Consider the following 27399-nt stretch of genomic DNA (forward strand, 5'->3'; position numbering starts at 1 on the left):
TCCAGGCCAGCTCATACAGAATTCAGAGAGGCCCAAGTATGTAACTGACATCTTCATAAAAGTCACACCTCTCAACTTCCATTGCTTCTGAATAAACATCATTCTTTCCTTAGGATTAGGACCTTAAATATTTGCAGTAGTTCAGAAGAACACACCACAGAAGAGCAGGGACCTGGGTATGCTGAATCTATCTGGGATTTTGTTCCACTCACTCTTGAGGAGGTGACTTCTGCCAGAACGACAGCAACTCCCTACACCTCAGGTTGACATTTCCTTGGCTTAGTAGCAACCTGCTGTAGTACTGGAGGTCAGCATTGAGCAAGATAAAACATGCGGCCCTCCAAAAGGACACAACCTACCCTAAAGAGTATACACCAGGCAAAACAGACTGAAGCACTTAAGAAGATTCATTTTATTTTAAAATCTTGATCCCATGCCAAAGAAATATAGCGATCGAAGGCATCAAGTAGATGCAATCCCATCATGACCACCAGAATGACAGTTTAAGAATTTTCAGGACTGTGCTATTCAGCTCTTTGAGAACCTCATCTTATTACACTGAAATTGTTAATCTTACTAGAAATATCACTAGTTGTGGAATGCATATTTTTTGCACCTTTTTTGGTATTTTAAAGAAGCATTCAATTAGTTATGTGCTCTTGCTGCTCCTCTGTTTTGGCCTTGTTGGCATTCTTTAGGTTTCTCAGTTATTCTCACTTCTGTAGTATGAGAAAATCTTTCATATTGCAATGTTAAGCAACAACATTGCACTTACTTCTAGATTCCTCTCTGCCCTCTGATCGCTTTATAAAAATGTCGACCCTTAGCCCTATACCTTTTGCCCTACAGGATTTGTGTAGTCAGTCATCACACAGCCACTTCGGTGAGCAGGACAAATCTCACCCCCCCCCGCCCCCGTCCGCGCACACACACACACACACAACTCCATTTAGTGAGATATCAAAATTTTAAAAAAATGACAGGAATTATTTCCAAGCATTAAACATTTGTAACATTAAGCACTATTCAATCTTCTCCCTTGGTCTCACTCTGCAGACACGTGTAGTGTTCTGGCAGGGAACAGACTAGCAACAGACAGATGGAGAAAAGTTATTGAAATGCTTGAAAGCAACTTTGTTTGGTTGATTTTTCAACTCACTTTATTTGAACTCTTATTATATTTGCAAAATATATGGTTATAATTATATCCGTAACCTTGGTCTCCCATTGAAAGTGACTTTATAGATGCTATGTTCTCAGGCCAATCCTTTTTGATCAGAGAACTAGGTCTCACTTACCATCCCTGCCTGCTTCCCAATCAGCCGGCTCTTCCTCACTTTCTGGAGTGCGCTCCTTTGTAATTTTCAGGTTAGCGTCTTCTTTTTCTCTGTGTCTGCTCCTTGAAGTATCCCTCTAAATAAAATGAGAACATTTTTCATTTTGCCACAGAGATGCATATATTACAGGTTATTTCCTCTGGTTTACTTTATCAAGGAAAAAGCTACAAGATTGGAAATTCAGAGCCTGCAACCATTGGAGCTTCCAAGGTTGAGAGGTGATCTTATTGAAACATTAGATCCAGAGGAGACTTGACAGGATGCTGAAAGGATGTTTCCCTTTGTGGAAGAGATTAGAACTAAGGGACAGTTTAAAATAAAGGGGGTCTCATTTAAGACAGAGATGAGAAGGCATTTTTCCCTCTTGGAAAGTCATGAATCTCTGCAACTCTCTTCCCTGAAGTGCACTGGAGGCAGAGTATATGAATATTTTTAAGGAAAAAGGTTGGTAGATTAACAATGGGGTTGAAGATGATCAGAGGTTGGTGGATTGTGGAGTTGAGGCCACAGCGGACCAGTCATGATCTGATTGAATAGCACTGTAGGCTCAAGGGGCTGAATGGCCTATTCATGTTCCTAATTTGTAAGTTTATTAGCTCTTGCATCAAAATTTATACCAAGTAGTCATCATCAATTTACAAGCATACAATTCTGGCACATCCTTTGTAGGCAAGTCTTATTTCAATCACGACTTCTTAAAATCACTACTATTCAACTTTCCCAAACATTTTAACATATTGAGACAACCTTGAATTGCTTTAGTTGTTATAAGCTTCATAGATTACAAAGTCCAAAATTTCAATGCAATTAAATCTAGCTTGCATTGTAACAAAATCAGAGATTGGATTATTCTACTCGAAATTGGCTTTGAAAAGACCAGACATAATTTTGTTTCAGCAGCCTTCAGATTAACTATTAATAGACACTGACAAATATTTAGAAAATATTTATGATTTACAGCCCAAAATGTTCCACTACCACCACAAAATTCTCAACAATTTGGTTTGAATGGTTTTATATAGGAACAAAAATCAGCCCCTAACCCAACGTAAAAGGGTCAACCTTCACTGGAATATCTGTCAGTTAAATCCATAAATTCTGAAATGGGATTCTTTCTCACCCTTGTTGGGGATGAAGACTCATCCTGGGCTCTCTTCTGTGGCTCAGATTCCACATCTTGCCTTTTGTTCTTCATTCTCTCTCGTAAATCACCAGTTGGCCTTTCTGGAGATCTATATACCCACAAAATAAAGTAACACACTTTTCTCTGTTGGTACAAAGCAGAAATTTTCTTAAGGGATTCTTATTTCTAGTCTTTTGGTCTAAAGCACAGAGAGGGCATGCACGGCCACTGCACTGGAGACATGCAGATGATATATTTACAAGTAATTACTACCATAATAATTCCAATTTGCAAGTCACAATGTAGGTAATAATTGATAAAACTAAGCTCAACTTGAACTTAGCAACAGAACGCTTAGCGTGACCAAGGAAATTGTTTGAAGTCATTAAATTTTCCACTAGCTAACATTAAATATTGAATACTATTAACTATTTTTAGCTTGAAGAAGTTTCAAATTTTGTTTTAGCCTGAGTTTTAAAAAAAGGCAATTCTGTCCTTAAAAAGCTTAATAATAACTCATCAACCAAGAAGAAATCTCAAAATATTGCTGACCATTTCAAGCTTCAATGCATAAAAATTAGACTGCTGCGCTCATAATACATATTACAGCCCTATCAAATTTCAGAAGCTGCATATTCACATATTTTAAGCTCCAGTGCATGGAAGTTAAAACGCTGCACCCACCACATATATCAAAGCCACAACAATTTTTTAAAACCTGTGTATTCACATGGTTTAAGCTCCATTGCATGAAAATTAAATTGCTGCACCCACAATTTACATCATAGCCCTTTTTTTTAAAGCTGCATATTCACATATTTATACTGTACTTATCATATACATATTGGACTAACAACTAGGAAAATAGCAAAATTGAAAGCCTACAATTCATTTTGATCTGTGGCACTAGTGTGATTTTCAGTCCTCCTCAAGAATGGAAGCAAATTATATGCCTTTCACTTATGAGACAGACTCTGCATTCAAGGGATTTTAGTCATAAATTTCACTGTCCTCAGAGAAAATATAACCTTGTGAGATCATAATAACTATTCTGAAGTCACAACAATTTCACCGTGACATCATAAAGAATACCGCAAAGTATTTTCAAAATAATTAAGCTCATTCAGTCATTTCTCCCGATAAAGATGAGCATGGGAATGTCAGAGTTGGCGCTACAAAGCGTAGAATCAGGATTTATATGATGCCTTGTTACATCTCTCAGAAATATACAAGATGACTCCCACATAACAGATTATTTTGGAACATATTCACTGATGCCCTGAAGGCCAACCACGCAACCAAAGGGCAATGTTCAAGGAAGAGTATGGAGACAAACAACTATTTCATTAGTTCAGGCCCACAATTCCCCAAATAGCAGATTGGATCCTAGCAATGCATTCGATGAAATTGTTGAATTGGAGGAGCTAGCCACTTCTCCATTGAATGATGGACAAATTAGAGTTAAAAGGGAATTGTGTGGTATAAATACAGACCTCAAAACGAGTGCTACAGATAATCTATACAGCTTACTCAACTTCACAATTCAAAACTAGAGTCATATTCATCACATGAATAATGGTCTACTTAGGTTGTCTTATGTTCACTGAGTTCCCTTTTCACGTCATTTCCTTCACTTTATTGAACAAAATTTTCCTTTCTTTAGCACTTAGAAAAATAGCTTATTTCCAGCTAAGATGAGCAATCGTTTTAACATGGCTAGATGTAAAAAAAAAATTGCTAAGTGATTTGGTATATCACAACCCTTGGCCTTCACTCTTGACAATTCTCTTTGAAGAAGGCTTTCTCTTTACCACCCTTTTCCTGTGTTTTCCCTATAGATATGCAATGTTGGATGCCCATACAGCTCTGATAATTCTTCGAGTACTGCAATTGCTTTTCTCTCTCTGGTCATTTGCTCCATTCTATCCTTGCTGTCCAATTTTATCAAATATTGGGTCAAGTCAGTTATCTCTCACTTTCATCTTGAATTGGTTTAAGTTTTACTTATTCTCATCTAAATTTATTACTTCTTTCGAACTGACTTTCTGTTTCATCAAATCTGTTGCATGTATGTAATTTCATAGCTGGTACTAGTTTTCTTCTCACTGTTTTGTGGGCTTGAGGGCAAAGGGGATTCCATTCCTGTTACTAATACATTATACAAAGTAACGCTCTAAAATTACTGCATGATTGGAAAAAAAAGAAATGAATGTGGACACATCATCAGTTTCAAATTGGTAGACCCCAAATAATGTGAAAAAAGCTGCTTGTTTTAATACACCGTTAAACCTATCAGACTCCTACCATGTAAAATTTGCAACAAGCGTTTTAGTTTCATATTAAATTCAATTTCAAAACTGCAAGTTATAGCATCTTGAGTTTTATGTTTATTTTGTGCAGAAATAGTTGTGCTTCCTCAGTATTATGCACTTCGTCAAAGTACAACGAATGCAATAACAGACATAAGTAACACCTCAATAAGGTGCACAGAAAGTAATAAAATAGCCTTATTGATGCATGCTCACTTCCCTTAGATTCTATTTCTTCTACAATTTAACATGGAAATCTCCAGATATTCTTTAAAATCTTTAGCATTCACAAACTTTCTGACTTCTTACAATCCCATAAAAACTAAAAACTTTTAAACAAATATTAATTTCCCAATGACCAATGCAAAGAATTGCAGAGGATTTCACATTTTAAGACTTTTACTGCAACAAACAAACTAAAATCAACACTAACTGAATATTACCTAGTAGGCAAAAAATACACTAAACTGAAGAAAAACACACCCAACCCCATCCCTTTCCTGGTCCACATTTCTCAAGCTCTTGGTTTCCTACTCCCTCTTCCAGATTCCAGTCTCCTATTTAAGCCCGTCAATGTACAAAGATGGCAATACCTGAACGCAACTGTGATACTGCATGAGAGACGTTTTATGATTGGCAAGAGGTAGTTTTTTTTTCCAACTGCAGTTAACTTAATGTTTCATACAGTTTCAGTCCTTTACTTGTCAAGAGCAATTTGGCTTGAGGAGCACAAAGCCACTTCAAAGTCAGTCATGTTGCCACGCATGTGGTGAAATAGTCCAATTAGTGGCCATCGATTGTAAGAAATCTCAAGTTTAACACTGAGGTTAAAACTTAAATAGAAATGTCTAGTTGGGAAATTTCATAAGATGATTTTTTTTTCAAATTTATTTTATACTTTAAGTTTTTTTGTAACCTTTCTACTGCTGGCTGGTTGAGGATAATTTTCAAAAACATTTTAAAAACTATTTTAAGTATCAGATTGATTGATTCCCTCCTTTTTGTTGTCCATCATCCCATTTTCATGTTTTCCTTATAAAATTCAAAATGGAAGGTTTTTAATTGCTGACTATTGCTTGCTCATTGAAATGACATCTTCCTGATTTGTAGATATGAAATTTGAGCCAACTTTGGATGGCCATGTGGCAGATAAAATATCTTTTAAAAATAAATATTTAAATACAACAGATCTCCTGTAGCATTACTCTTAGTAATTTGTAGCATGTTATGTTATAATAGTATTAATGTATCATAAATATAAATTATAGTGGACGATCTGAAAGAAATCATGCTACAATGTTCTACAAAACAGTTTTTGATTTACAGATGATACTAAGCTAGGGAGAATAATGAATTGTGAGGATGATGCCGAGCAACTTCAGAGGGGCACTGACAAGGTGGCCAAATGGGCAGATACCTGACAGATGAATTTCAATGCAGTGAAATGTGAGGTAATGTGTTTAGAAGAAACATGGGATGACAATACAGACTCAATAGTACAACTTTGATGGCAGTACAGGAGCAGAGGGACTTTGAGGTTCAAGTACATAATTCTCTGAAGGTGACCAGGCAAGTTGAAACAGTTAAGAGGGTCTATAGGCTCCTTGGGTTTATAAATAGAGGCACAGAGTATCAAAGTAAGGAAATGATGCTAGACCTCTACAAATCATTCTTCAGATCACATTTGAAGTATTGTGTTCAGTTCTGGACATATTATTTAAGGAAGGATGTTAAAGCCCTAAAGAGAGCGCAAAGGAAATTTACTGGAATTATACCAGGAATTAGGAATTTTAGATACAAGGAAAGATTAGAGAAATTGGGCTTACTCTCCTTGGAGTAGAGAAGATTAAGAGGTGACCTTACTGAGGTGTTCAATGTTATGAACAATTTTGACAGGGTAAAGGATATTCTGTTTCCACTAGTTGGTATGTCAGTGATTAGGGGACACAGTTTCACAATGATCAGCAAGAAAGCTATGATTGAGATGAGGAGAAACTTCTTTACTCAGTTGTTGGGATTTGGGATGCTCTGCCTGGGAGAGTGGTGGAGGCACATTCCATAGAAGGTTTCAAAAGAGATCTAGATACATATTTGAAAGTGATAAATTTAGAGGGCTGCAGAATGGGACCAGCTGGGTAGCTCTTTCGGGAACTGGTGTAAACATGATGGGCCATAAAATTCTGCGCTGTAAAATTCTATAAATCTATAAAACAGTAACATAATTTAAATTTTAAAAAATCATTTATGTTTTACCTTCTGTATGTGGCACTATATCCTTTACCTCTGGGTGAGGATCCATGCGTAAACCTACAGGTGTTCCCATATGGACAGAGGCCAGTTTTCATCCAATTACGGCATTGCGTCTAGATAAAAATACAGGGAATTTGAAATTATACAGTTGATGAGAATAGTTTTTTAAAAATAGATTGGATCAATGTAATGAACATGGATTGTTCAGTTTTTAACTTTTATATAAAACCTGCCATTGAAAACTATGTTACAAGACCCATACTTTCGTTACAAATAATCAAAGATTTCACCTCTGATATTTTGGTTAACTGCTTACAAAATGGGTTAGTGTCTTTCAATACAATGCAACATTCACAAAAACCTGAAAATGTTCAATGGAGTATAAAATTCTCAGAAACATTCAAAAGAAAGCCAATAGTTCAAATTATACAGCAACATTACTGCAGCAAGCTACTGTATATGGCATAATAAATACATTTCTGACACTGGTGCTAAATGATAATGCAAGCCGTGACAAGATTTAGAAAATTATGAACTAAGTTTCTATATAGGCAGACCATTGTACAGAATTCATAGAAAGTTACCAGAGTATAGCAGACCTCAACTTCATTCATCTCCCTAATCCCATTTTCTATTTCCTAAAATGGTTCCCAGCTTTAACAGAAATTCAAGTCCAAGCAATGAAAAAACCTCCCAAGTTTCATTGACTATGCAATAAAAATAAAGTTGCTACCACATGAATTAGTAACTCCAAGAATAAGTGGATAAACTTTTACAAGATGTTTGCAGCAATTTGGAACACAACTAATTATGAACATTCAGAATATCAGGGGCTTTCTGTCCTGTCCTGCTTGTAGATACTCCTACCAGCAGATCTGCTGTCATGGCTATGTCAATATTGTATGTTTTGCAATATCCTCACTCCCATTGCAGCTTGTCTGACGTCGTTGATTCCTAGTTCTGGGCACTGTGATGTGAAACTATTATAAATGGGCTGAAAATTTATAACTCTTTAAACCTTTTTTTCTACTAATGCTATTATGTTACAAACTAGATACAGGGATGATGAAAACCAGATAGATACGTGCCTTCCTCTAGCTCAAGCTATTTCTGATAATTATTTGTTAGTTTTAATACATGAAGCTATTAAAAATGCTGCTGATGTGGGCAAATCATTAACATTGGTGTCTCTTTAAGTGCCATTCTGGACAAACTAGCAAAGTAGTCAGTTCATGGAGACTCAAACTGCTCAGGATCTGCTGACTTATTACAATATACCGTTCAGTAGCTTCTTCTACTTGTTTATTATACATCTGTTGACACAAAGGAGTTGCTAGCCTTGTTTGCCCATTAAACACCCTGGTTCTGAAAGTTTTAAAGTTATATGGGCATGTTTTCAGTTCATCGAATTAAGATTTAAAAGCTTAGTTTTACAACTACATAGTCATCACCCTCACATCTCTTTAAGTAATCCGCACTTTTCTTGTTTTGAACATAAAATGAATTTGATTCGGAGTGCTGCACCATCTAGGGAAATTCATTTTCATAACCTCTGTCACATTTGGAAACTAAGAAGTAAGGCCCGTTTCCAAACTCAGCTCTTCTTTTTCATCTGTGCAGGTAAGAATTACAACACTTCAAGTAAGCCACAGAGATCAAGTCATTTTGCTAATATAGTTACACAGGTACATTATTTCAATCCTGACTATTCAATGTAGCTATGAACCAAGTACATTATGGGTCTCAAAACTGATCAGGAAAACTTTCGTACCTACAATAAAAGAATACATTATAATCGATTAGAGCTTCTGAAAGGAAATCTTCCAAATAACACACTGTAATTTAGAAACCTCTGTGTAATGCATAAATTGCTTAAATTTAAAAATGTAATTAAAAAGCAAAATGCTGCAGAAATCTGAAACAGAACCAGAAAATCTTGGGAACACTCAACAGGCCAGTCAGCATTTGTAGAGGGAACAGTTTCCTCAGAGAAGTCTACCCATAAAGGAAAACTTGGCAGTTTTCTGCATAGATATTGCTTGACCTACCAAGCATTCCCAGCATTTTATATCATGGACGTAACATTGTAGCCTGAATTTTGAATTTGTCTAGAATTTTTCTGAAGTTACTGTTTAGAATATAGGATTTATATAGGGAGTCCTGAAGTAAGGAGAGTGCTTATTTCGGTTTGGTGGTGAATAAATATTCATGAATAATTAGTCCCCACATTTAATGAAATTTCACGTAAGTGATTATCAGCAGTATTCTTTTAAATAAGAAAACTTGGAACATTAAAAAAGTATTCCAGACAACAATGTTTATCCTAATTAGTGCAGAGCAAGCTGAGAGGTCAACTGCCATCCAACGATAAAATCCAAAATGCTTATCAATAATTAAAGAAACCTAAACAATAGCTGATGACAGGGAAAACTAGCAGGAATAAACAAATGCTCAGGCTACATTATGACAAGATTACCTTGTCTTGTTCATGTGGAATATTCTATTTAGTAGCATGGCTAAAAATATCACAAGTGTGAAGACTGGCAGCTGATTAGTCTCATTCTACCAATTACAATGACCGGTGAGCGATGAGCAATGTTTCATGAGTTATGTGATTAATGTGCCTGAAGGGCCAAGACCTGAAGGGTCAAGATTTTTTACTAAGCTTTCTTGTGACTCAAGTAATTCTGACAATTATACTATAAATGTGCACCAATGTATTAAAAATGTTACCAGAGCATTCTAACTTCATATTATAAAGTTATAGCTAAAGTCTAAATAGTTTCCATTTAATATGTCTATCAAGTACAGGATTATAAAATGATCCTTGAAAGGAAACTAGCGGTGATACAGGTAATTTCTAACTTAGTCTTATGGTAATATGGTCTTAATCTTACAATACTACAAAGAAATGAACCTCATGAGTTATAAACCATGATACTGATATTCTGCCTCAAGCATTTTTCAAACATACAAAGAAGCAGTATTTTACAAAGTGATATAATGCGTAGAGTACCCATGAAATATGAGTATGAGTTGTGCTGAATGTTCACAACAGCTATATTTAAAAACTTCCAGACACTTCAGGCTGCTTCAGCATTGTTGAAACCATTCTTTTCAGTCCATAGGAAATGATTGACTGTTATAAGCATCCCAACTCTCCTAAATTAACATTCCCATCTATCATGTTTACAGGAGACATTTTTCTCAGAACAAGAGAAAATGAAATGGAAGAAACACTACATTTTATGTTGATCATCTAACAAGTGAGTGCATCACTGCGGTACAACCTTTTTTTAAATCATGATTTTATAAAGAGAAATCTGACAAACAGATGACACAAAATGAGAAGTATGGAGCACACCATTGCACAGTGATGAATCAGTAATATCAGTCAAATGTTTGATGCCACAGTGTGAATTCTGTGCTTTATTTCTGGACACCACAGCCACACATGTGAACAAAGTGCAACGTGAAAACGCAAACAGTAGTGTTCAAAACCATTTAGTACAAAATGTTCATGAATACATCTTTCTATTATACATTAAAAGTCATACTCCAGGGAACCAGAAACACATTAAAATATTAAATTAAGCTTAATGAGTTTGGTCATCAAGGTGACACAGTTAATACCTGAAATTGGAACAGTTTCCTAATTTTGGTACTTGGTGTTATCAAGTGCTTCTCGATCAGGAACATCCCTGGATGAGTCTCTATCTGTGCTAAAAATGTGTCCTGAGCCTCTTCCTCAGAAAATTCCTTACTACATTAGTGGCAGGAGTAATCTCTTTAATAACTGTTATTATGGAAGGAATATTTTCTTCAACTATTCTTTGTTTTCTCTTTGAATGAGGTTGAAATCCAGAGGCAAACTGGATTGCAATTATCCGTGAATAGCTCACAGAGCCAGTAGAGATGGGAGTTGGGGTAGGATTCAGTAATTCTCAAAGGTGATAGGATTGAGTTCCCATACAATATACTACCCAATTCTCAGATTATTACTCATATCACTTCTGCTAAGCACATTTATATTTTCAAAACACAGCCCAAAATATTGAAGGTGGTGCAAAAACATTGCTCAGGGTACTGCCATTAATACTTTTTCAGATCAATGACTCTCTGATGGATGGCTGTAGGTTTTTAGTTCATTGACGTTCATGAGTTGAAAAAACCTGTAAACTGTTGTACTATACGCAAATAATCAAGACAATTCAGACCAAACTAACTTAGCTAGAAGTAGGCGATTGGTTATCAGGAAATAAATTAAATAGTAAGGGCTGATATATGTCAAGTGTAAAATAATAAGTATTCAAAATTACTATACTGATTAAAACTAGATGGTTAAATTATGATCAACCTTAGCATCTGAGAAACATTTCGAAGAAGAATCCAAATGTTTGAGCAGTTCCTACTGCGTTAACATTTTGGCTTGGGGTAAATTACTCTGCCATCCAATTGTTAACTCAAAGGTTTAGGAGGTGTTTATGACACACCAGAAATCACCCAACCTCATCCAGAAGCTTTAACTTGCATTTGATTTGAACAAATCTCTGGCCAGACACTCCCTACCCTACCCCTTAGTACCCCACCTCAATCTATCCCGTTTCTCTGATCAATGATCATTTGCATCTATAGCTGGGGAGTCGTCTTGACCATCTGGTCTGAGTTGCTTCAGGGCAATAAAGGAAAAACACAAAATAATTTTTTAAAAATGTAATGGGAGCCATTGTTTTGAGAAATGATGGTGTTAAATATATATGTGTGTGTGTGTCACAGTAATAATGAGCTTGATTTTAAATTTGTTTGTCGCAGTGGTATTATAAAGTGTGTTAAAACCCCTCAACTTGAGAACAGTATACAATGCAAGTGGAGAATTAAATTTCAAAAGTGACCAGGGAATTATCAATTATTTTTCAGAATATGCATCTAAAAATATAAATTGAATTTAACTATAATATTAGATTAAAAACACTGCAATGATTAAATGCAATTGTACCATTCATTATATGACAGTATTGGTTTCTGTTTGACCAGAGCATCCTTTTAAGAAAATATTTAGCAAAAAACTGGAGAATAGAAGCTGTCCCCATTTTTAAATACTGACCTCAGCACTTGACCCCGTGCTAGGCCCAAGCCTTTCAAACACACTGGGCCTACGAGACGTGCTCTCAGAAATGGTCTTTGAATTTTCAACTGTAACCTTCCTCCTCACTTTTGACATTCTGATTCATTGGAAGCTAAAAATAAAAAGACAACCATATGAAAGCGTACAGGACAACATCTAGCTTCTTCATTTGCACTATTAGTTTTAATCGTGATAAATGGAAAACTAAAATGCCAAATGTAGTTGGAGTTAAGTAGATTATGAATATGAATTTGCAAATTGAAACACCGGATTTATAACAATATGCTTTCTGGGTTAAGGAAGATGCACAATCTTGGGGTTTGCTTTATTACACTTGACAAGATTATTGTGCAACAAATCACTGGGTATGTTTATTTGGTGGTTTGTCCCTTCTAGGATTCACAACCATGCTTTTCAAAAAGTCACAAAAACACAAGAGGAATATGTCAGGGTTCAGCCCAGCTTTGCTCACCCAGTCAGTGAAGTCTACAGTCCCCCATCCCTGTAATCACCCACCCAGAAGTTCATTCTGAATAATAATTACTCTGTGGAGAACGTCCTGATATCAGTCCTAAATTGCCTTACCTTACAAGACTTTTCTCTGGTCACTGTGGGGGAGATTTCCTCTGTTATATTTATAAGAAAATTTAAAAACGCAAGTATCTCTACTTCCTCAGAAGACGAAGGAAATTTGGCATGTCAGCTACGGCTCTCACCAACTTTTACAGATGCACCATAGAAAGCATTCCTTCTGGTTGTACCACAGCTTGATATGACTTCTGCTCTGCCCAAGACCGCAAGGAACTACAAAAGGTTATGAATGCAACCCAATCCATCACGCAAACCAGCCTCCCATCCATGGACTGTGTCTACACTCCCTGTTGCCTTGGCAAAGCAGCCAGCATAATTAAGGATGCCACGCACCCTAGACATTCTTTCTTCCATCTTCTTCCATCAGGAAAAAGATACAAAAGTCTGAGGTCATGTATCAACCAACTCAAGAACAGCTTCTTCCCTGCTGCCATTACACTTTTGCATTAAGTTGATCTTTCTCTACACCTTAGCTATGACTGTAACACTACATTCTGCACTCTCCTTTTCTTCACCATGAATGGCATGCTTTGTCTGTATAGCGTGCGAAGAAACAGTACTTTTCACTACATACTAAAATGTGTTAATAATAAATCAAGCTCAAATCAATTTGGGATAATTTTGCAAGGCTCTACAATAACAATGAAGCTGGACTAATGGGGAGTGCAGGCCAAAGGTGAATCTATTGTGTCACCTTTATGTCCAGCAAGGCTCTGAACTGTGTTATGATCCGAGACCACACTCCCGAGTTTTTGGTAGGATCCGTTAAGAACCAATAACATTTGGTTTAAGGGAGACAAAGCTTGAGATTCAACACAATGAATAAAGTCATAAAGTTCCATGTGTTTTGAACAAACAAAAAAAGCTACTATACAAGATCAAAAAGATAAAAACAATTACAATATTGATTCAAATATTCAGGGTGAATATGATGTACATTTGAATTAACAGACAAACTATGGGGTGAACACCTCACAGTGTACAATAATAGATGGGGCCAAGACAGATCCTGTGGATTTCTCAGCCCCCCACCCTCCACCAGATATCAGTAATACTGAGTCAACCAACCTCTTTGAAACTCCTGCCTCTGAATTCCCTCAAAGCCACTCCAAATCAGGCTGCTTCATAAACTGCACACCTCCTAGGGTTTCAATCTTGTCTTAAAGATTTGGTTCCCATGGCCATCTAAGAGCATGATGTGGGAATGCCGGCGTTGGACTGGCGTAAACACAGTAAAAAGTCTGACAACACCAGGTTTTGGTCCAACCGATTTATTTGATAATACTCACAAGCTTTCGAGGGGCATCCCAGTCTCTAGGTACAGGTGCAATTTCAGCTTTAAAATAGCTGGTTAGCTTCCCTGAGCTGGCACTGCCTCTGGTTTCACCAAGCTCTAATTTCCCATGCTACACCAAGCGTAAATTGGCCCCCAGGGTTTCTCCTGAAACAGAACCAGCACAGAATGATTTTTTGACACCTTCTCAACTCCTTAGGACTTTTGCTGTGCCCTAACTGCTGGGAGCTATCAAACAGATCCTCAGTCTTCTGAACTTCAACTACACAAACTAGCTAACAGCAACACTTTGGCTGTCTGGAGCCTACTAACAGCAGTAGCTTTGCTTATGGTCTTTTCCTTGCTGCAGAATACTCACTCCCAGAAACACACAAATCCATTGAAACCCTTGAATGTACTTAAGTTTCACCCATCCCTATTACAACATAGGTTTCCAAGGTTTATTGAACACTCCAACTCCCAAAATAAAACAACTCTCTGGGCTGCATTTCTTTACAAAGAGTATAAATGCCTCATCTCCACTTCTCCAGCTGAGGAAGCCCACCTTCTGTTTTATGATTTTACCTTTTTAGCTGTCAACTTTTTCCCTATTGCCTGTCTCGACTGTGTAGATGCTACCTGTCAATATAGCTGGGCAATGTAGAATTAATACAAAGGGGAAGGGAACCAGATCATGGTCTTATAGATGAAAATATAGTTCTGTGTATATAGGCAAGTCAAAAAAAAACAGGAGTAGGCCATTCAGTCCTTGAACTTAAACTTCTATTAATCCATGGATGATTCGTACCTCAACTCCATTTGGGAGGGGAGGGCAATATTGATCGAATCCAGAAGTGAAAAGCCAGCCTACAGCAAACCAGCAGCTGATTTTCCTGTTTTTATTTTCCACTGAATTGGAAAATATCATCAAATTTTTTATATTTCAAATCAACTAAAAGCAAGAGAAACCAGGGAGTGGTCTACAAAGAGTTTGAATTCTCTCTCAGAACTTCAGTGGAAAGATGAGCAGGCGAGGTAAAGAATCAGCTGCCATCTCACTCCAAGTCTATTTCATGTCATTGGTGTTACATCCCCACTACCTCTGCCTTTTCTCGATACCCTTACCTACAAGTTCCACCAACATTAGTCTTGAAAATCTCAACTGACCCAACATCCATAGACTTCTGGGGAATGTTCCAGATTCTCCCTACACCCTTTATATGAAAGAATGCTTTCACAGTTAACTGGCTGAGCTGTAATTTTAAGATCCTGATCCCTTGGATTGGATTTTCCCAATGGAGGATATAGCATGTCTGTGTCTCCCCTATCAAAGCTTAATTAGATCACCCCCAACCTTCGAAATGTACTACAATACAAACCATGTTTAGGCTGCCTGGTCTCTCAAGTTAACCCTTTAATCTCCAGTAATATTCTGGTGAATGTGCTATAACCCCACTAAGGGCAATACATCTTTCCTGAAGTATGGTGCCCAACTCTGGAAGCAGTTCTCCAGTTGTGGCCAGACCATGACTCTGTAGAACCAAAACATCACTTCTTCACTTTTGCATTTCTAGTCCCCTTGTGATAGAAGGCAGCACCCTATTATCCTGTTTATTTTTTGTACCTGTGACCTAGTGATTTGCATACACAGACACCCAAATTCCATCACTCCACTCAGTCCTCTTCTAAGACTCAAATTTGTACCTCAGATCTTAAGTCTATGGCCTCACACTGAAGTCCCATCTGCCACTCATTTTGTCTGTGCCACTTTGTAAATTTCTTCTTCTATCAACACAATCCATTATATTTCCCAGCTTCAAATTTGAATATCTAACTCTCCCTTTATGTAATTTATATATACGGTAAAGAGCTTACTAGAATTCTCTAGGGAATACCATTTGTCACATCTGCCAGTCAGAGAATAAAGTCACTGACTTCTACCTCCCAAAAATCATCAAGCCACAAGTCACAAGGTTTCCCTCAATTTTGTACATCTTCCCCTCTGTCAATAATCTCATGTGGAATGTTATCAAATTATTTCTGGAAGTTCACAGGCTTAGCACCCATAGATGCCGTTCTATCTACCGTGTTACTGACCTTCTCAAAAGATTCAACTTTGAGAGTCAGGCATGATTGACCCTTCACAAATCCACGCTGCTCTTCATGTTCAGCTCATATTTCCCAAAGTATATAAATGCTGTTCCTGATCATAGTTTGTAATAAATTTCTCCACAGCAGTAAAATACTTTGTCCCATCACGTCACCTGATCAGATCATGTGTCTCTCTTGCGGTCACATTATATGTAAAAAGAATGTTTCGTGACACCAGTGACATATACATACACCAAACAGCAGCACAGAGATCATTACAGCCATGGTACAATTTACACAAATAAAGATTTACAGTAGGATAATGTAGTGAGATGAACAAGGATAAAAAAATGCTTTGCAAGTACTGGTGAGGCTGAACAATCAACATTTTGTGGGAAAAGTACATTAAATAAGATTTTAAACTTTATTTATTAGTCACAAGTAAGCCTTACATTCATACTGCAATGAAGTTACTGTGAAATTCTCCTAGTCGCCACATTCCGGCGCCTGTCCAGGTCACTGCACCTAACCAGCAAGTCTTTCAGACTGTGGGAGGAAACCCACACAGACACGGGGAAAATGTGCAAACTCCGCACAGACAGTGACCCAAGCCGGGAATCGAACTCCGTCCCTGACACTGTGAGGCAGCAGTATTGACCACTGTGTCACCGATTTGTGAAGTTTTTAAAAAATTTTCATTCACAGAATATGGGTTTCACCAGCAAGGCCTGCATTTATCATGCATTCCCAATGGCACTTCAAAAGATGGTGGTGAGCTGCTCTCTTAAACTGCTGCAGTCTGTGTGGTGCAGGTGCAGGTACAATCACAGTGCTCTTAGGGAGGAAGTTTCAGGAATTTAACCCAGCAATGAAGGAACAGTGGTATAACTCCAAGTCAGGACGAGCTGTGACTGGAGAGAACTTGAAGGCAGTGGTGTTCCCATCATCTGACTGTTCTCGTCCCTGCAGGCAGTAGAGCTCATGGGTTTGGAAGGTGCTGCAACGTATCTGGTAAATAATACACACTGCTCATCACTGTGCTGTATTTGTGGAGGGAGTGAATGATTAAGTTGGTGCATGGGGTGCCAATCAAGTGGTTGCTTTTTCCTGAATACTATTAGACTTTTTGAGTGTTGTTGGAGCTGACACTCATCCAAGCAGATGAAAAGCAATGCATCAAACTCCTAACTCATACCTTGTCAATGGTCAAAATGTTTTTGGGAAACCAGAAGGTGAGTCACTTGCGCAAAATACTCAGGCCTCTGACTTATTCTTGTAGCCACAATATTTATGTACATGGTCAAGTTTCTGTTAATGGTGAGGAACCCCTGCACTGATGTCCAGAGACTGAGATGATTGGCCTCTGTTAGAGGGGTTTAGGATAACCTGGGACTAAAAGGACTAATATGTCAGAACAGATTAAGTTAGAGTGAATATAGTATAGAAAACTTACAAAGTACTTGAAGTTACAAAAATACTCTTTGCATAGAAATACATAAAAACACTGTTAGATAATTTAAACATATGTTTTTGAAAAAACATATTATACTCTGCATTAAACATACAACTTGGCCAATTACACACTGCTCAAAGCATGATGGGATATAGCTGAGCGAGAAGCGCCACATTCCTTGAAAACAATATAGCTACTGAGAACTCTTATCAATGTGGGCTTTAGAAAGTACAAGTTTCCCAGACAGTACAACGTACAGGGTTTTTTTTTCTGATAAGGGGTTGTAAGGAGACAGTAGGATAGGAACTCTTGAACTCTACGATTTATGTAATTGAGACTGCTGGGAGACGGTGGGCAAGAACTTTCAGATTCTATGGACCAATGAATTCTCATGCTGCCTGAGAGGAGAATGTCATTGGCCAAGCTAAATGATTCATACTAAAATGATTGGCTCACTCCAGCGAGAATGAGCAAAGTAGGCGGGCAATTGATTTTTGAAAATGTATAATTATGATACTGACAACAATGCAATTTAGAATAATCTGGGCTGACCCAAATCATTCGCCTACATGTGTGGACCAGGCTTGGGCAAATAAAGTATGTCTTCAACCAGAATTACTGTGTCCATGAATTCTTTGCATTTGCTGAGCAAAAATAAAGAGAAATCTCTCACACGAAAGCCAGCATGATACATCGGTCTTTGAAAAACTGTTACAGCATCCAACAGAAATAATTATAACTTCCGTGCTGCTAGACATAACTCCCAGTACTGAAGAGTTTTTACCTTGGTCTGCTCCTTGATGCTACACTTGGTCAAATGTCTTGATGCCAAGGGAAATCACTCTCATCTCAGCTCTGGAATTCAACTCTTTTATTCATGTTTGGACCAAGGCTATAATGAGGTCTGGTTAACCTGATGGAACCCAAACCACTGACAATTACTTCTTCCATCACTTTGCTGATGATTAGTAGATCGATGGTGGTAATTGGCCAAATTGGATTTGTTCTGCTTTTTGTGGACAGGTCATGCAATTTTCCACATTGTCAGGAAGATTTGGTTTACTAACTGGACTGAAATGGTTTGGCTACAGGCATGTTAATTCTGAAGCACTACAGTCAAATATTGTTAGATATTATCATAGCCTTTGCAGTCAGCCATTTCTTAATGTTTTGTGGAGTGAACTGAATTGGCTTAAGTCTGTCGTTGGTGATGGTGGGGATCTTAAGAGGAGGCCAAGATGGATCATTAGCATTTCTAACTTAAGATAAATGCTTTGTCTTCTGCACTCAACATTTGCTCTGCCATTAATGAGGATGGAGATGTTTATGGAACTTCTCCTGCCCTTTAGTACTTTAATCATCCACCCTAATTTATGATTGGATGCGGCAGGTCTATACAGCTTTCATCTGACTAATTGGTTGTGGGATTGCTTAGCCCTGTCCACAACATGCTGCTTTCAGTGTTTAGCATACATGTAATTTTTTGTATAGATTCACCAAGTTGGCATATCAGTCTTAGAAATCATAGGAATCCTACAGTGTAAAAAGAGGTCATCTGGCCCATTGAGTCTGCACTGACCACAATCCCATCCAGGCCCTACCCCCATATCCCTACAAATTTACCTGCTAATCCCTCTAACCTACGCATCTCAGAACACCAAGGGGTAATTTTAGCATGGCCAATCAACCTAACCAGCACATCTTTGGACTGTGGGAGGAAACCGGAGCACCCGGAAGAAACCTACGTAGACACAAAGAGAATGTGCACACTCCACTCAGTGACCCAAGTTGGGTATCGAACCCAGGTCCCCGGAGCTGTGAAGCAGCAGTACTAACCACTGTGTTACCATGCCGCCCAGTGTTACACCTGGTATGGTTTCTGCTATCTTCTTCTACATTCCTCATTAAAACAACTTGGTAGAATAAGGAATTGGTTCTGGTGTCTTTTGGGCCAGTGGTGGCATAATGGCTATGTCACAGGACTAGTAATCCAGAGAGCTAGGCTGATGCACTGGGGACATGGGTGCAAATCTCACAATGTGGAGATGCCAGCGTTGGACTGGGGTAAGCACAGTTCAAATCTCACCACAGCAGCCTGTGGAATTTAAATTCAATTAAATCTGGAATTGAGAGCTAGTCTCAGTAATAGTGACCATGAAACTATCACTGATTGTTGCAACAATCCATCTGTTCACTAATGTCCTGAAGGGAAGGATGTCATCATCCATAATTAAAATATAAATGAAGGGGAAAACCTGACAGGAGAAAAGCACCAGGAGGAAAGAGAACTGACCGCATTTAACAGAATAATGGGTGGGCATCCAGTACAGACCTGACGAAATACTGGAAATTTCTTACATTAACTAACATTTTATTCCTCCTATTTATACCATTCTGTAGAGATATGAGAAAGTGCACAAGATGGTGTGGGAATAATCTGCATTCCTTCCGACAATAGGGGGGAACTGGGATAGATGCAATCCATGCATACACTCTCACTGAACAGGTTTTTGCATCATAGCCCACAAATTAAATAACTGTTACATTCACAACTGGAAGACGTCACAGGTATTGGCATACATGCAGTCATGCAGTTGTAACTGTATTCATCACATTTAAACTTTCACCCAGCAACTGGAAAATACCATCCTTTCTTTTCACCATGCCATCGTTTCCATGATTATCTTGAACGAATACGCACTTATTCATTCAATCTCTACATTAGCACACTGCATATTAAGCTATTATTCAAACTTGGGGATTAGAGATGGATGAATGTAGTATTTAAGAATTTGGAACCTCACATGAAGTCTTAGTGTAGCATTTTATTTCCACTGAACAGCATCATTCTATTACTTACACAAACACAAAACACTCTAAATTCAGATCATACCTGACTAAATTGAATTTGAGCAGCTAATGATCCCTCTAACCTTCATTAATGTTGATGTTCTACACAGTCATCATCGCTGATTTAAGGTTTAAGAACATTTACTATTTCTCATTCTAAGTTTGTTATTTGAATCCACGTATGTGCCTCAGTCAAAGCCTTTAGTGATTATTTTGATGGTTTCAGCTGGCAACTCCATTCAGGTTAACTTGTCCATATTTCAGTAAATTCCATCAAGGAGATCCCAGAAGTGGTGTCTATATTTCAGCCCTGTCTATATTTCAGCCCTCTTACTGGACACAGGTACAAATGTGGTTTGTTCTGAATTGTCAATAGGACAGATTGTGATAGCCTAAATGGGAGTACAGATTTACATCAATCAATTTTTTACATACCAGCAAAATCTTAGAATGCACCTCATTTACCAAACTAAATAGCAAGTTCCCTAACACAGACAGTAAACCAAGTGTATAACATCAAGGCTGTTCAAACTATATAATCAAAACTTTAAGCTAGTCATGCTCCTTATTAATACAATATGAAACAGACCCACAGAATTCCTACAGTGCAGAAGGAGTTCAATTAATCCAAGTGTGCACCAACTCTCAGAAGAAGTATCTTACCCAAGTCCGGCCCTCACCCTATCCCCGTAATCCCACATATTTACCATGGCTAATCCATCTAACCTACACATCTTTGGACACTAAGGGGCAATTTAGCATGGCCAATCCAGATAACCTGCACATATTTGGACTGTGGGGGGAAAACCGAGCACCTGGAGGAAAGCCATGCAGACACAGGGAGAACATGCAAACTCCACACAGTCACCTAAGGTCAAAATCAAACATGGGTCCCTGGTACTGTGAGGCAGCAGTACTAACCACTGTGCCACTCTAGGAACATGTACAGGGCCCTGCAGGTCTCTCAATCCATTCCAGGTTCTGTTTTGAATATTGTCAGAGCATAGACATGGTATTCAGTTCAGGCTTCATTTCAGAGAGTCTAAAAGACTGCAGTAAGATTGGCTATTTCTGTCAGCAAACATCAAAGCCTCATTAACAACCAGAAAAATTATAAAAGCAAGAAACAGAATTCATCTGTAACAATCCTCATTTATCTCCTGAGTAATGAGATATATGAATTTCAGTGCTGGTGTAGTGCTAGGCATGTAGGCCGTACGTCCCAATGGCTGACGGATCGCAACAAACAGCATGTCCCTTCAGCTGTTTGAAATAGGAAGAGTACTGACTGCATCCAACCAATGCATGCAAAACTCAAAACATAATGTTTTAATGTTAAATATGATTCTATGATTGAGCAGCACTTCACAACGTAGTTCATTTACACTTGCTAAAAGCTACATATACCTGTTTGCAGGGACCTGTCCTTTGCAGTGGCTTCCCGGCACTAGTCCCTGAATACAGATGACAACTCTCTTGGCAATTAATGACTAGGATATTATCAGGCCTGAAGTCAAAGCCAGGTCCACTGGATAAACATCTCTGCTGAAGACATTATGAAAATGGTCATATGACTTAAATGATCATTTTGAAATCATTTCATGACTTTGAGGAATGAGAAAACATCAGATTGCAGTTTTAACATCAACTGGACAGAAATCCAACATTCTGGATGAGTAAGCAGTTGGATTACCACCTCTCAACTCCATGAAGCCTGCTTGATTTTAAAAGTCTCTGATCAACACCTGCCTCGCAACATAAGAACATAAGAAATAGGAGCAGGAGTAGGCCAACTAGCCCCTCGAGCCTGCCCCGCCATTCAACAAGATCATAGCTGATCTGTCGCGGCTCAGCTCCACATTCCCGCCCTCTCCCCATAACCCTTAATCCCCTCTCTTATCAAAAACCCATCAACCCGCGTCTTAAAAATATTTAGCGAGGCAGCCTCCACCACTTCAACGGGCAGAGAATTCCACAGATTCACCACCCTTTGAGTGAAGAAGTTCCTCCTCAACTCCGTTCTAAACCGCCCCCCCTTTATCTTGAGGCTGTGCCCCCTAGTCCTATTATCCTTTCTGAGCGGGAAGAGTCTCTCCACCTCTATCCTATCCAAGCACAGAGAGCCCATTGTGCTGCAGCATCATTCATTTCTAGAATTTTCCTCTTGCTATCTCCGAACTCGACACAAAGGAAACACCTTCTGGACTTTGACTTCTCAGACACTGGAAATCACATGATTCATCTCAATCATATTCAATTCTGTCATTTATACATTGCAAAATTTATTTTTTTCTATCTCGTCCCCACGTACTGTACCAACGTGTGCGTGCGCATGTGTAACAGAGTGGGAAGTTGCAGACACTCCTTTCCCCAGGGGTTTTAAATGTGAAACAAAACGAACCTTCTGAGTTAATCATAACACGGGTTTGGTGCGGATGATTAGGTCACACAAGCTGAGGGATCGGGAATATACTTTAAAATAAATCCCTTCTGCGTGTGGATGGGTGGTAGAGGAAATTAGGTACAGTTTGCCTGCCTCTCTCTTGTCTGCAGCATTAAAAAGTAATGAGTTAATTCACAACAGCACAAAAATGTAATGGGCAGCCTGTACTTAATTTAGTTTCTCAGGAATGTTGCAATATTGCAAAGAGAATGGAAATGATGTTGTAGATTGTCATAAAGTGTCAAACAAGATGCTACATGCTGACTAAGGCATATGTGGTTAAAGGGAATATACAGATGAGTGGGAAGGGAAAATGGAGTAATGTTTTTATGCTTATTTATTAGTGTCACAAGGAGGTTTACATTAACACTGCAATGAAGCTAAGGTGAAAATCCCCAAGTTGTCACACTCCGGTGCTTATTCAGGTGCACTAAAGGAGAATTTAGCATAGCTGATCACCTAACCAGCACATGTTTCGCAATGTGGAAGGAAACCGGAGCACCCAAACAAAATCCATGCGGACACCCCAGGCCGTGCGTGCGTGTGTGTGTGTCCGTGTGAATGTGCAGACTCCACAGGGAATCAAATCAAGGTCCTTGGTGCTGTGAGGCAGCAGTGCTAACCACTGTGCCACCATGCCGTCCTTGCAAATATGATTAGTGGTATATACCAAGAGACTATGTTATCATTGCTTTTGTTTCTCTTTTTAGAAATAATCAGACGCAGAGAAAAGAAGAATTAATTTGAAGCGTACTGATCTTACCAAAGTAGCAGACATCCAGTTAGGGGACATTGCAAGCTATGAAGATAAATTGTGCAGTTTGCAGGGTTGGGGACTGGATAGACTCTCTTAATAACATAAAACTGATAACATCTCTATTTCTCTTTTGTTCCACATAAGTTATATTCAACTTGAAACATGAACTCAGTTTTTCTCTTTCCACAGATGCTGCCAGATCTGCTATGTTTTTTCCAACACTGACTGTTTCTTTTTCAGATTTCCAGTATCCACAGTATTTTGCTTTGATTCTATGTAAGCAGGGTATTTAACAATGTAGCATAATTGTGGTAATGAATCCTGCCCTTACAATGCACGTGCACCAATGTACATCAAGTAGAAGGTGCTACACAGCCACTAACCCAGCTAGTTCTCTCTTCCTTAACTCAGGCTGTCAAACCTAACTGTTTGACAGTTGGTAGAATTTAGTGGGAACCTTGCCTGTGGAGCAAAGTCATTGCTATTAGCAGTAAAGCTACTGGGGACCCTTTTTTTGATGTATTTTATCATATCAAAGAGCTTAAATTCAAAACTGGAACAAGCCATCATGATCGAGGGAAAGAACTCTCTTCAAATAGACATATGGCAACAAATTCTCAGGCCAACATTTCCTGCTATTTTGAAAATACCCTGTTAATTTTTAATGAGAGGTTGAACTATATTCAAAGATCAGAGGAATGTAGTAAATGTAACATTCTCAGTTCACCAGCACAATGTATGGTAACCTCGTTCTGTGCAGGGTTTTATGACTAAGAAGAAACGCAATAACTTTCTTCTTTAAAACCACCAAAGTTGCATTAAGCTTGACACCAGATTTGGAGGAAATTTTTCTGTTTCCCCAACTGGCAAGTTTCCTCAGTTCAGATGTTACCAGACCAGCTTTTGGGGGGAGTTCAAAGTCATGGCCCCTAGTGTTTCCAATTGAGTGATTCCAAGGCACACAGGCACACAAAGGGGTAGGAGTTCCTTATTGCTGGTGACACAAAACTGATACTATCGCGTTGGCTACCCTCCACATCATGGCTTCAAAGGAATTGAAAACTGGGCTGGGGTATACAACAGGTGGCAGATATGCTGCTTATTATTTTGCAACAAATTTCTATCCAACATGACAGCCACAGCTCAGTTTTTAAAAAATTCTTTCATGAAATGTGAGCATCACTGGCCAGGCCAGCATTTGTTGCTCATTACTAAATACCCTTAAGACGTGGTGAGCCACCTTCTTGAACCACTACAGCCTATGTGGTGTAAGTACACCAATAGCACTGTTGGGAAGGAAGCTCCAGGATTCTGGCCCAGCAACAGTGAAGGAACTGCAATATAGTTCCAAGTCAAGATGACATGTGGCTTGGAGGGAAACTTGAAGGTGGTGTTTCCATGCATCTGCTGCCCTTGTCCTTCTTGTTAGTAAAGATTCCTTAATTGGGAGGTGCTGTTGAAGGAGCTTTGGTGAGTTACTGAAGTGCACCTTGTAGATCATACACATTACTGCTACTGTACATCAGTGATGGGGCGAGTGGATGTTGAAGGTGGTGAGTTGCTTTGTCCTGGATGGTTTCCAAGGACATGAGGGTTGTTGGAGTTGCACTCATCCAGGCAAGTAGTGTGTTTTCCATCAAACTCCCGACTTGTGTTTTTTTATGACAATTGACAATGGTTTCATGGTCATCGTTAGACTTTTAATTTCAGATTTTTATTTAATTCAAATTTTGCCATCTGCCATTGTGGGATTTGAACCTGAGTCACCACAGCATTATGCTGGGTCTCTGGATTACCAGTCCAGTGACAATATCACTATGCCACAGCCCCTCCAAGTCAGTAGACTCCACAAATTTCCCATGGGGACCCATCATAACAGTGCAAAAAATAAAGCTGAAGCATTTGCAACTAACTTTAGCCAGAAGTGCTGAGTAGACACTCCATCTCAGCTTCATCCTGAAGCGCCCACTATCACAGTCGCCAATCTTCAGCTAATTCAATTCACTCCATGTGATATCAATAAACAGTTGTAGGCACTGGATGCTGCAAAGGCTATCGGCGCTAACAATCTTCTGACAATAGTCCTTAAGAGTTATGCCCCAAAACCAGCCACACCCCTAACCAAGCTGTTCCAGCACAGCTATAACACTGGCATCTACCCAATAATGTAGAAAATTGCCCAGGTATGTCCTGTACACAAAAAGGAGGCCAAATCCAATCCAGTCACCTTCCATTCCATCACTCTACTCTTGATCATCAAAGCGATGGAAGGAGTCACTGACAGTGCTGTCAAGCAGCACTTATTCAAAAATGTCCTGCTCACTGACACTCAGTTTGAGTTCCACCAGGGTCACTCAGCTCATGACCTGTTTACAGCTTTGGTTCAAACATGGACAAAAGACATGAGGTGAAAGTACCTGCCCTTGACACCAAGGCAGCATTTGAAAGTCTGTGATATCAAGGAGCCCTAGAAAAACTGGAATCAGTGGGAATCGGGGGAACTCTCCACAGTTTTCAGTTCCTTTGTTCTCATACCTAGCACAAACTAAGATATAGTTGAGGTTATTGGAGATCAATCATTTCAGTCTCAGGACATCATTGCAGGAATTTCTCACGTTAAGTTTCCTAAACCAAACCAACTTCAGCTGCTTCAATAACCTTCTCTCCATCATAAGGTCAGAACCGGGGATGTCCGCTGATGATTGCACAATGTTCAGTGCCACTTATGACTTCTCATCTACTGAATCAGTCTGCATCCATACGCAGGTTCCCCGATTCCCATTGATTCATTTTTCTAGGGCTCTTCGATGTCACAGTCTTTCAAATGCAACCTTGATGTCAAGGGTAGGTATTCTCACCTCACAAGTTCAGCTCATTTGCCTGATCAGGTGGACACCAAAGATCCCAAGGAACTATTTCAAAAAAGAGCATGTGAGTTATCCTTGTTGTCCTGTCCAATGCTTATCCCTGAATCAGTAGCACGAAAACAGAGTAACTGGCGATGATCACATTGCGTTTTGTGGGATCTTGCTGTGCACATAATTATCTGCTGTGTTTCTTTCATTATAATAGTGACCCCCCCCCACTTCAAAATACACTCAATTGCCAGTAAAGCCCTTTGAGATACCCAGCAGCCTCAGTATCCATTTGATACACGCAGGTCTTTCTTTTTTCTTAAATCTTGAGGTGCATTACAGGTGTGGAAGGCCATTCAGCCCATCTTAACACATGCTTCCAATACAGCCTTCCAAGGTGGAGCTACCCAGCAAAGTGGGTGACCCACAGGGATAATACGATTCTTGTAAATGTGACCTTTTGAATGAGTGTGAGTGAGTGGTCGGGGCGGGGGGGGCGGAAACAATACTTTATACAAAAAACACCTACCCAGATCCAGACTTTAACACGCACTAACCATGTCAAAACATGCAGCATTTTACAAAGCCAGTAAGAGAGTTGAAGCTGAAACGCTGGGCCCCCCGAGCCCAGCCCCCCAATTCCCTATTGTGGGGAGCAGGGCAGGGCAGAGCAGTGCGGGCCGGGCCGGCCCGGGCCATGGAGCCGCCAAGAGAGCTCCCTGCCCGCGGCGGGCCAGGACCGCCGAGCCGAGACCCAGGCGCTCTCGCTTATCCCGCTTCTCTGTCCCGGTGAGAGCTGGCGGCCAGCGGCCTGTGCCAGGCGGCCTCCCCGCTCACTGTGTGTGTTGTACCCACCTGGAAAGGGCTGCAGATACCGCTCAGGGTCCGGGTCCCGACAGCCGGGACCTCGCTGCTCCGTCACTGCGGGAGCGACACGGCAAC

The 27399-nt window shown here is 39.3% G+C and overlaps 1 protein-coding gene across 11 annotated transcripts in view; it reads right to left on the minus strand.

Moving 5' to 3' along the window:
- The window catches only part of zc3h13 (zinc finger CCCH-type containing 13), an 82499-nt gene extending 55100 nt beyond the window's left edge, over positions 1-27399 (minus strand). For 9 of the 11 annotated variants that reach the window (XM_080204201.1, XM_080204194.1, XM_080204196.1 and 6 more), the window contains exons 1-5: positions 27313-27399; positions 12124-12256; positions 7023-7132; positions 2458-2569; positions 1299-1413 (exon numbers count right to left, since the gene is read on the minus strand). In XM_080204201.1, coding sequence (XP_080060327.1) covers positions 1299-1413; positions 2458-2569; positions 7023-7132; positions 12124-12240 — 454 coding nt within the window. In that variant the 5' untranslated portion in view covers positions 12241-12256; positions 27313-27399. Of the gene's footprint in view, positions 1-1298; positions 1414-2457; positions 2570-7022; positions 7133-12123; positions 12257-16105; positions 16125-27312 lie in introns of those variants that run through there. The other 2 variants (XM_080204192.1, XM_080204197.1) reach the window with 2 other exon arrangements.

This window comes from Carcharhinus amblyrhynchos, chromosome 15, assembly GCF_965287045.1.
Source record: "Carcharhinus amblyrhynchos chromosome 15, sCarAmb.v2.hapA, whole genome shotgun sequence".
Classification (NCBI taxonomy): Eukaryota; Metazoa; Chordata; class Chondrichthyes; order Carcharhiniformes; family Carcharhinidae; genus Carcharhinus; species Carcharhinus amblyrhynchos.